The sequence below is a fragment of the Quercus suber genome, unplaced genomic scaffold, assembly GCF_002906115.3.
Source record: "Quercus suber isolate HL8 unplaced genomic scaffold, Cork oak 2.0 scaffold_887, whole genome shotgun sequence".
NCBI lineage: Eukaryota > Viridiplantae > Streptophyta > Magnoliopsida > Fagales > Fagaceae > Quercus > Quercus suber.
The window spans coordinates 193,712-205,355 of record NW_027070314.1 but is presented as its reverse complement, the minus strand read 5'-3'; the positions used below and the strand labels follow the sequence as shown (position 1 = coordinate 205,355).

General features: G+C 33.6%; 2 protein-coding genes across 3 annotated transcripts; both read right to left on the bottom strand.

Moving 5' to 3' along the window:
• Nucleotides 1-299: 299 nt before the first annotated feature.
• On the bottom strand, nucleotides 300-914 carry LOC112000830 (uncharacterized). The gene has a single exon (XM_024032999.1). It carries the CDS (start codon nucleotides 912-914, stop codon nucleotides 300-302), a length of 615 nt encoding a protein of 204 aa, XP_023888767.1.
• A 4,693-nt stretch (nucleotides 915-5,607) lies between these two features.
• LOC111993637 (ankyrin repeat-containing protein BDA1) lies at nucleotides 5,608-10,707 on the bottom strand. Of its 2 annotated transcripts, XM_065768109.1 has the most exons (3): nucleotides 10,659-10,707; nucleotides 7,859-8,526; nucleotides 5,608-7,089 (listed from the first exon to the last, which is right to left on the bottom strand). In XM_065768109.1, exons 2-3 carry the CDS (start codon nucleotides 8,465-8,467, stop codon nucleotides 6,004-6,006), a joined length of 1,695 nt encoding a protein of 564 aa, XP_065624181.1. In that variant the 5' UTR covers nucleotides 8,468-8,526; nucleotides 10,659-10,707; the 3' UTR covers nucleotides 5,608-6,003. The 2 variants fall into 2 exon arrangements, with proteins under 2 accessions (XP_065624181.1, XP_065624182.1); XM_065768110.1 differs by lacking the exon at nucleotides 10,659-10,707 and having other exon boundaries at nucleotides 7,859-8,807.
• Nucleotides 10,708-11,644: the final 937 nt, after the last annotated feature.

Here is an 11,644-nt window from a genome sequence, read left to right as displayed (position 1 = left end):
TCAAAATATTTTTTGGAATGCAACCAAATACTTGAAAATATTTTCTTTTTCCAAAAATATTTTCACCTGAAAATATTTTATGCCCGAAAAATATTTTCCACTCAACCAAACATAGCCTTAAAGTAGAAAGTCATACTACCTAGATATTACAAAGGAGACAAGAAAACAAAGCATTAAATGCTTCCACCTTAAAGCAAAGTAGAAAGTCATATTATCACCTATGCATGAAAAACATGCAGAAGTAAATCACACATGCATGAAAGTTATCACCGGCTAATGCTGTAGAGTTGGTGATGACTCTACACGCAACTCCAGCCTCCAAGCTTGGCTATTTTTTTTCCCTGTAAAGGATTCGGCAAACCACATAGGCCTAGACCATGACGCCTGCTTCTTATTCTTGTCCAAACAGAAAAGACCTGTAGTAGGATCAGATAAAGCGTTGAACCAATAGAAATTAGGGTAATCCAAAAATATGTATAGCCGGTTATGGCCACGAAGGACACAATATAGCAAGCCCAGAGGAAGGCTTGAGTTCCGGATAACATCCAACCAATGTACCCGTCTGGTCCATCAGCCTGACTAGTACTAATCTGTGTAGTCCTCCAGGAGTCAGCATTTGTCTTCCATTTAGCGCAAGGGGCGTCACAACAATCCTTATCTGGTTTCTTAATGGTTTCTTGAAGTCCTCCAGGAGGGCTGAGTGCCGCTTGATAGGTGACTGCTATAAGCAGTGCAGCAACCACCAGAAGCGCATTGCGCTTATCGTCTGATATTGTCGTCATTTGACGAGCATACTTGGTTCGAATTTTTTCAAGACGTCTGCATTTGGGTGGCCTTAGGTAATATGCATAAGAACTATCTGTAGTAATAGATGAACCCTTTGAAGCTCTCACACGGATTAGCATCTTCCTCATCTAGCTCTCGCTGTTGCCTACTTGTCTTTGTGCTTCCAAGATGCCCCATGCTGTTTTACCCACTTTATTCTTAATTTTTACATCAACCTCACTACTCCAAGCGAACAAGCGCCTCACAGCCTGCATACATGTACACTGTCACTAATCAGGATTCCACCGCGTTTATTTTCTTAATCCAAATGCGTAAACTTTTAGTGTTTTTTCTATTAAAAAAAAACCTTTATACATAACAAATTCGAAAGTAGAAAATTTATGAGTTTACATGGCTAATAATAATATTACATTGTAGACATGCAAAAGTGTTAGTGGTATCAACTTGTGTCATTTAAAATAATAATAATTTAATTACTCTATTTGGTTTTATTTATTTATATTTAATTTATCAAATGACCATGACAGTTTAGTTGTTTGCTAGTTTATATCCAAACTTCGGACAATGAATGATGTCATATTATGCGTCTGACTCTATATAAATAATTCTTACGTGTGTCCCTTACCTGGCAACACTAAGCTTTTTAGTTAGAAGAATATTTACGCATAAAGAGATTATAAATATGTTATTTTATTTAATTTGTCGATCATAGAAAAACCAACTTCAAATTTTGAGTTTTCCAACAATTAATAATTTAATACAGTTAAAATGAGGTTCATCATAAAATGAGAGATGATTTTTTTCACTAATTTTTTATTTTGTATATTAAAAGAGAAATTGTTAAAAGAAAATTAATACATTATCATTGCATCGAGTTTCATTTTAATAAGAATTTGAGTTGAAATTTATTAAAAGATAAAAAAGAGAATACAACAAATCAAATCTATCTACAAAGGACCAAGAGGCCTCCTCTGATGCCAACTTTCTTTGCTCTGCCACAATAACAGGTAGGATTTGCAAATCTTCAAAAAAGAGCAGTAGCTTTACACAACTTCTTATATTTGTTGACAGGTAGCTTTACATAACTTGTTAAGATCACTATTGCATTCCTTCCCTAGTTACTTTTTCTCATATAGCTTCAGAACAAAAATACTTCACTCCAACTAGTCATAAGGATGACTACTTAAATCCAAAGCTCCTTAAGGCTAAATAAAGCTTCTCTCACGGCAAGTAGATTTTTGTTTTATGAAATAAGTCTAGCTGAAGTCATAGCCGAGTAAAGAGGTCTGCCATTTCTTGCTTTACACAAAATACCACCTCTGTCTTTCTCTGTTGCTCCTATATCCACGAGTATAGAATTGCTTGAAAATCTGGAAAAAAAAAGTGTCATAAAAAGACCTTTAATGACATTAAATTAAAGCAAAAGCAGTTGAGTAGTTTTAAACAAGAGAGCTACCTGCTCTCTTAATGTAATAACTAGGTTGATTTAAACAAGAGAACTAGAGAGTGTCCATGTTCCATGACAATAGGGGTCAAGGATCAACTCAGAGATCAAAAGATCTCAAACAAGAGAGCTACCTGCTCTAATACCACTTAAACGGTGTTTAAACCCCTTAACCCAACCAGATTAACCTAGTTAATTAGCCAAGTGATTAACTTAGTCAAATTATGCAAATCTAGGTTATCACAAACATATAATCGTATCAAATATAAAGCAGTGGAAAAGTAAATGATACAATGATATGATGACCCAGGAAACTACACGGTAAAAACCTGGGGAGGATTTAACCTAACTATTCTCAAGGTAAACTTGAATCCACTATCTTGAAAGAATCGAAGTTCATACAATAAGACTTACAAACCCCCACGCTCGACCTCTTATTGCTACTCACTAGTAGAACTTACTGACAGGACCACGTGCAAATTTCGAATCCACGGACTCCTTTTTTTCTTGAATTCACCACCAGTTACAAGCACCCACGCTTGTTTTTCTTCAAGCTTCAATGGCAGCAACTGAGTTGATCATCAAGGTATAGATATCATCTCCTCCTTGAAAACCCTAAACTTTGTGTAAAGGAAAGCTCCTTTAGATCTCACAAGAGATTTACACAAAACAGCAATATGAGCAACCTCCAAAACATGGCTAGGGTTTGCCTTATATACCTAGGGCAAAAACATAAAAATCTAAACGTTTTAGGAGTTAGGGCTGAATTGGAATTCTACAGAAAAACATGTTCTACCCGATATTCGATCGATCGAGTCTAAGCTCCGATCGATCGAGCCAGGCCGAAAGTCACTAATACTTTTTGCAACCACTCGATTCCAACTTTACATAAATGCGTAACTTTGAGCAAGCCTAAACAAGACTAAATAACCTGTTTTGATCATGGATTTGCCAACAATACAAATTAGAGTTCTAAATACATAAATTCCTAAATCTTTAGAACCTAACACTGTCGAAACAGTTCCACTTTCCATACAATCCTAGAACCCTTTACTTTTGTTTTATCACTTTCAGTCTCTCTCAACTTTCTTCTACTTCATCTAGAAGTAAGCTTCGTCAGCACATTAGGTAGGGTGAACCTTCCACACTCTCTCACTCCGTTCTATTTTGCTTTATCACATTAGCAAATATTTTTTGTCCATGAAAAACGTAAAATGTTGAAAAATAATTTCAATCTGAACAAGTTCTTTAGTCGTCCCAAATGCTCAAAAATGAGGAAAACATTTTTCGAGAAATGTTTTATGCCCAAACAAACATGGTGTTAGTCAAGGACATAAAGACAAAGTCAAATGATTAAAGCAAAATTGATTATAATTAAATGCAAAACTTCAAAACCGTAAATGGTACTTGGAAATTTAAAACAAAACTCAGGGTTTGTTTGGTTCATCATTTTTAAATATGTTTTCAAATGGGTAAAAACACGATTGGAAAATATTTTCCAAACATGTTTCTGTATAAGTTTTAAACGTGGAAAAAAAAATTGTTTTGCATTTTTATTTCTTTTTTTAATTCTCATTTTTAATTCTTTTTTGTAGAAACTACAATTAAAAAATGTCAGTAAAAGTTGGAACTATTTATGTTTATATTTATTTTTAAAAAAATACAAATAAAAAATGGAATTGATAATCCCTAAGCTCTCTCTCTCTCTCTCTCTCTCTCTCTCTCTCTCTCTCTCTCTCTCTCTCTCTCTCTCTCTCTCTCTCTCTCTCTCTCTCTCTCTCTCTCTCTCTCTCTCTCTCTCTCTCTCTCTCTCTCTCTCTCTCTCTCTTAAGATGTCAATCTAGAGTACTATATGTTATGCACTCAATTATAGTGAAAGAAAACGATAAAACCAAAATGATGTTGATAATTACCAGAAATGATAATTTAGGGGGTGTTTGTTACTGTTGTTTAAACAATAGTTTTCCGTATTTAAACAACATTACACGTATTTTCACACACTTTTCACCCATACATATTTTCACAAAACAACAACAACATTATTAGAAATCTCTTATCAAACAAACCCTTAGCTGTTATCTTATTTCTTGAATTAGCTTATCCTCTGGTTAATAAGCAGAAATTGGATTTAAGAGTGTCTTTCTAGTTAGTTCTCAGCCATACATATTTAGCAATGGATATCAAATACGATTCAATGAAGAACCTTTCCCACATAGGTACATAGTTCCTGAATGGGTTGAGGAGAATCCAACTTTTTCCGACATAAAAGAAGTATATGGTTTTGGGACTACTCTTCTTGTGACAACAATAGGCTTTGTAGGGGAGATAAACACCTTGGGGAGATTCCTTGAGTAATTAATATAACATATAGAGACACACTTTAATCCAAAAGACCTAAGCCTAAAAAAATGCCTAAGCCCAATGGGTATGTGCTCAATTATGTCATATTAACCACTCATTCTTCTCATCTTCATTCAATATAGGACTTCAGTCACACATGTAACCCAACATTCTCCCCGTCACGTGTAAGTCTGCCTCTCTATGGGCTTCAAGACCTCTTTGTGGGCTATGAACAAGTCCTACTCACTCCCCCTTACCTAATGGGTTTTTCACTTCATCAACGCATCATCTATGGGTCTCTCATACGCCATCCATGAGAACCACGTGTCAACTCTGCACGCACATCCATGGGAACCCCACACGTTCATGTCCATGGAAACCTCGCATCACACCATTATTTAGCACCATAAGCAATATTCCTTTGTTGGGCTTCTTTTTCTTTTTCTTTTTTTTCTTCTCCAGGATCTTTGTGTGTGGGCCATTTAAGGCTTTCTCTGTCCCTGCTAGGTAGGGACTATGAACACCTCACCACCTTCGCCGCACACCACCATGAGCTCTGATACCACATGTAGGGGAGAGAAATACCTTGGGAAGCTTCCTTGAGTAATTAATATAACATTTAGAGACACACTTTAACCCAAAAGATCTAAGCCCAAAAAAAGACTTAAGCTCAATGGGTATGTGCTCAATTATGTTATATTAACCCCTCACTCTTCTCATCTTTATTCAATATAGAACTTTACTCACATGTGTAACCCAACAAGCTTACCTCTAAAGTTTGATAAGGTCAAACCTGTGAAGCAACAACTCTCAAATGTTCATCCCAAAGTCCTATTGTTCTTATCAAAGATTGGGCGGCTTTTAGTTAGGGAACATAACAAAGATCCTAGGCTCAATACTCTAGGTGCAACAGCTATTACAAGTGAGACTGAATTGGTGTGGAGGAAGAACATTGATGATGTGTCCTACACAATCCATCTTTCTCTGCCAATGAAAAGGGTAAGGGATCTCAAAGGGAGAATGCAGCTACTTTATGGGTCTGTGATTTTTATTTAAATTTATCAATAAAATATAATTTTTATTTATGCTTAATACATTACACACACATTACACACCACTCTTCACTGTTTCACTCACTATTTATTTCCTCACACTGATTTGCTATCTCACTACACTTAGCTATATCACTTCTTGGATACAATACTTCTGTTGGATATATTGATACAAAGCATTAAATACTTCCACTTAAAAGCAAAGTAGAAAGTCATATTACCTAGATATCACAAAGGGGAAAAGAAAACAAAGCACTAAATGCTTCCACCTAAAAGCAAAGTAGAGAGTCATATTATCACCTAAGCATGAAAAACATGCAGAAGTAAATCACACGTGCATGAAAGTTATCACCGGCTAATGCTGTAGAGTTGGTGATAACTCTACACGCAACTCCAGCCTCCAAGCTTGGCTATTTTTTTTTCCTGTAAAGGAATCGGCAAACCACATAGGCCTAGACCATGACGCCTGCTTCTTATTCTTGTCCAAACAGAAAAGACCTGTAGTAGGATCAGATAAAGCGTTGAACCAATAGAAATTAGGGTAATCCAAAAATATGTATAGCCGGTTATGGCCACGAAGGACACAATATAGCAAGCCCAGAGGAAGGCTTGAGTTCCGGATAACATCCAACCAATGTACCCGTCTGGAATGAGGAGAATGGTTACTGAGTTTGAGATAAGAAATGTCACAGAATTAGAAAACAAGAACATCGAAAAGGGTATTGTGTTCACAAGATTGGCTGTAGGTGAAGTAGGTCTATTAGCCTGACTAGGTCCAAAAGCCGGAGTAGGTCCATCAGCCTGACTAGGTCCAAAAGCCGGAGTAGGTCCATTAGCCTGACTAGGTCCAAAAGCCGCCGGAGTAGGTCCATTAGCCTGACTAGGTCCAAAAGCCGGAGTAGGTCCATCTCCATCAGCCTGACTAGGTCCAAAAGCCGGAGTAGGTCCATTAGTCTGACTAGGTCCAAAAGCCGGAGTAGGTCCATCAGCCTGACTAGGTCCATAAGCCTGACTAGTACTAATCTGTGTAGTCCTCCAGGAGTCATCATTTGTCTTCCATTTAGCGCAAGGGGCGTCACGACAATCCTTATCTGGTTTCTTAATGGTTTCTTGAAGTCCTCCAGGAGGGCTGAGTGCCGCTTGATAGGTGACCGCTATAAGCAGTGCAGCAACCACCAGAAGCGCATTGCGCTTATCGTCTGATATTGTCGTCATTTGACGAGCATACTTGGTTCGAATTTTTTCAAGACGTCTGCATTTGGGTGGCCTTAGGTAATATGCATAAGGACTATCTGTAGTAATAGATGAACCCTTTGAAGCTCCCACACGGATTAGCATCTTCCTCATCTCGCTCTCGCTGTTGCCTACTTGTGTTTGTGCTTCCAAGATGCCCCATGCTGTTTTACCCTCTTTATTCTTAATTTTTACATCAACCTCACTACTCCAAGCGAACAAGTGCCTCACAGCCTGCATGCATATACACTGTCACTAATCAGGATTCCACTGCGTCTATTTTCTTAATCCAAATGCGTAAACTTTTAGTGTTTTTTCTATTAAAAAAAAACCTTTATACATAACAAATTCGAAAGTGGAAAATTTATGAGTTTACATGAATAATAATAATATTACATTGTAGACATGCAAAAGTGTTAATGGTATCAACTTGTGTCATTTAAAAAATAATAATTTAATTACTCTATTTGGTTTTATTTATTTATTTATATTTAATTTATCAAATGACCATGACAGTTTAGTTGTTTGCTAGTTTGTATACAAACTTCGGACAATGAATGATGTCGTATTATGTGTCTGACTCTATATAAATAATTCTTACATGTGTCCCTTACCTGACAATACTAAACTTTTCAGTTAGAAGAATATTTACGCATAAAGAGATTATAAATATGTTATTTTATTTAATTTGTCGATCATGGAAAAACCAACTTCAAATTTTGAGTTTTCAAACAATTAATAATTTAATACAGTTAAAATGAGGTTCAACATAAAATGAGAGATGATTTTTTTCACTAATTTTTTATTTTGTATATTAAAAGAGAAATTGTTAAAAGAAAATTAATACATTATCATTGCATCGAGTTTCATTTTAATAAGAATTTGAGTTGAAATTTATTAAGAAAAAAATTATTATTGTTTTTCTTTTCTTTTATTCATATTGTGTTAATACAAGGTCAATGTTAGTTTGGATTTTCATAGTTGAGTACTAGAGAGAGCTTACCTGGGTTTGTTTTTTGGATACTGCAATGTGCAACGCAGTGTTGCCATCCTCATCCTTCCAGTTCAAGATTTTCCTCTCATAATCTAAGGCATTTTGGGACCAATTGCTGGCAAGCCATCCCACCAAGGCTTTAAAAGAATCAATACTATCATTTTTAAGAGCAATATGTAGAGCAGTCTCATTTTGTGTTGTCACATCTGCAATAGAATCCGGACAGATTGATATAAATTTAGTCAATAGATCAAGTTGATCATTTCCTTTTGCTACATGATGCAAAGGAGTCATATTCCCCTTGCCTCTGACACGGACAAGGTCTTGATCAACATGTAGAAGCTGATGCACCATCTCGGTATGCCCATTTTGTAGAGCAAGTTCAATGGGGCTAAATCCATCTCGATTTGGTTTCCTAGCAAATGAGGGCTTTAATCTCATCATCTCCATAGCAACGGGAATGTTCCCTGCAGATGCAGCTATGTGTAATGGAGTATCAACAAATGGAAACTCATCCATGTACTCTAAATATTTCACATCCTCCTGAATTAAGTCGTAAAAGCCATCAATATTTCCTTTTTCAGCAACTTGCTTCATCCTTCCAATTCTCTCATCCATTCTAGAGAATGCTGATTTTTCCTTGGTATAACTTGTTAATGCGTCGCTTGAATAAAGTACTGCAGCACACAACAAAGTTGTAACATGCCATATTTGTGTGAGAGATATTTCTTCATGTATATATGAGTTTGGGACTTTTGAAAGTCTTTGTACCACTATTGTATCCTTTTTTTTGGGTTAAATCTTTCCTAATCATGTATTGCATGAGGTTTTAAGAACTGCTTTTTAAGTATCAATAATTCAATTAAATTTTTGATTAAACTACGATATTAAAATTTTGTATTGAAAATATGTTTAGGACAAAACAATGTCTGATAATTTGTGAATAATGTCCTCACAATTCATCATTTTTATTTTTAAATTTCTTTTTATGTGGTAGATTTTGTAAGGGACAAACAATTAATGGGCATTCTTAGTGTAGCAAGTCACCACAAGTAACATAATAAATTTATCTCAACAATAAACCTTAAATTCACAAGGTAAACATATAATCCACTAGAAAAAGGAAAAGAGAAAATCTCTTAAAAAATTTATTAACCACTAATTTAAAGGACAAAATTCAATAAAATTTATTGTAGCTTAAGGGTACTGTTCCACTCAATTTCTTTATATTGGATGTAAATTTTAAAAAATCCACAATTGAATTACATTTTCTTCTTATATTCTCTGTGCTTACATAATTTTAGAATGTCAAAGATCAATAGTTATGTGATCAATCAAATATTTAAATTTTAAGTTTTTGTAATATAAAATTATCCATAAAAAATAAGTATATAGATTGTATAATAAATAACATTCAATTAGCATGAAATTTGACATGTATGTTAAAAATATAAAGAACATGCAATTCAACGATTATATGTTCAAAATATTTAGTCATGTTAATTTTAATAGTAGGAGTGGTAACTTTAGTCTACAACCAACTTTGTACCTAAACATTGTCCTAATTTAAATGCCCATGAGACTACATCCAAAAATATACATAGTAAAGAAGTCCTAAAGTGGCTAAGAAACCATAATTTGTGTAAAACATGAAGCGAAACTAAAAGAAAAGGAATAAAAAATAATAAAAAAAAGAAACGAAAGGTGGACAAAAAAAAGAAAGAAGCAAAATTGAGTAAATTACATAATTAAATACTATGAACCCATAATTGACAAGACATTATTCAAACTTTTTAAAAAGTATATATATAATTTGGTAGTTGCAAAAATGGGAAGGGAGCATTTGAACATTAAGGGAATGTTTGGTAAGAGTATTCAAACAACAGTTTTTAGTATTTAAATACTAAAAATTGTAGGCCTAAAAATAAAATGTGTGTTTGATAGGAGAGTTTAGTTGAGAGTGTTTAAATCACAATTTTCAATTTATGGTGTTTAACCACTGAATTTTGAGACCACCATTTTTGTCCCCTCAAATAGAAACACTATTTTTGTCAAAAAAGTTTCCATTTTTTTCTATAAATACATACACTTACGAACACACAATTATGTTTTTTTCACATTTTAAAATATGTTGTTTGATGGTACCAAGCACATTTTTTACATTATGTGTACTTTAAACACATATTTTCACAAAACTTTTTAAATCATAATTTTCACATTATTTTAAACAACTATACCTGAAAATCACTACCAAATAGACCCTGAACATTTTCATTGAAAGTATTAAGAAGTGCCAGTTGATCTACAAAATTCTTGGTGATTTTATTCGAACTTTTAATTTGAAAACTATAATAAAAGGAAAATTTACTTTAAATATAAAATTTACCAAAATATATTTTCTAAAATAAATACTAAACCAAAAATAATAATAGAAGGAAAAATTACCATGATTAGAAAATTTAACAAAATGGACGTCTAAATGAGAGAATTGCCTAAAAAACAATGATTCCATTCACATCATCAAATTTCACACGATTTTGTCTCTAATCCGGATCAAGGAAAGGTGATAATTTGTTTTCAAGGTTACTAATTAATAGACGTTCATCATATTTATATGACAAGGGATTGGAAAGGTGTCTTCCATTTAATTAAAAAGAACTGCTTGTAACCCGTGTTTACACACCATGTTCAATTATAGTGGTACTATTAATGTTATATATATATATATATATCCACTTGATATTCATATAAACAACATAACATTTTAAAGAATAAAAAGGAGAGAAGAACAATGGAAAAATAAAAATACCTTAGAGTTTTTCCAAGAAGTAATGAAACGTAGATCTAACTTTGGATCTGAAAATATAAGGTTCGAAACAAATTGGCATCAGTTAGAAGTAGATAATGGGATTTGTGTTACCACCCTATATTTGTTTTAAGCCCAATAAAATTAAACATTGGTCCATAATTAGTCCTTTAACAATATATTAGGCCATTTCAAACAAAATGGAAAAGCCTAAATTTTTTTTTATTGAACTGAAATATTAAATAAATAAATAATAACAGCAAGCCCAATAAAGACCTCCAATAGATTTTAGATCTATTAAAAAAGAAAAACCAAGATTGGTCCTCACTTTTCAGTCAGATTTTAAAATCAACAAAAAAAAATTAATAAAAATTAAATTGCTATAAACTAACTACCCAATAAAAAAATTTAAAAAAATTAATTTAAATGCCAAAATGCAAAATTTACCCTCTAAGTTTCACCTTTTATCATTTCAATCATCAAAGTTTGACTTTTGTCATTTCAGTCTTTTAAGTTTCAATTATACTCAATTCAGTCATCTGTTATTATCAGTTAAATTGCACTATTAACTTACACAAAACGACGTCGTTTTATGATTTAATTCATATTTAATTTTTTTAATTTATGAATTTCAAAAAAAAGTTAATTAAAAAATAAAAACTAATTGAACCCAAAATCTAAAACCCGTGAAGAACAAGAGGGGGAAAGAGAGAAAAAAAAGAAGAGATTGAGAGGGAGAAAGGAAGATCTTTGTCATAAAACTAAAAAGCCTTGAAAATTACAAAAGATAAGCATTGACTTTTTGGTTGTTGATTTGAATCCAAAGAAGATAAAAAAAAAAAATGCACACACCGTCCAACCTCTTCCCCATCAATCGGAAAATCCAACCACGTCTTTGGATGCATACCGATAATCCTTGCTCAGAACCTCATCAGTGATCCAACACCACCAAAACCACGCTATTCCAAATCTGAATCCGATTCCATTTC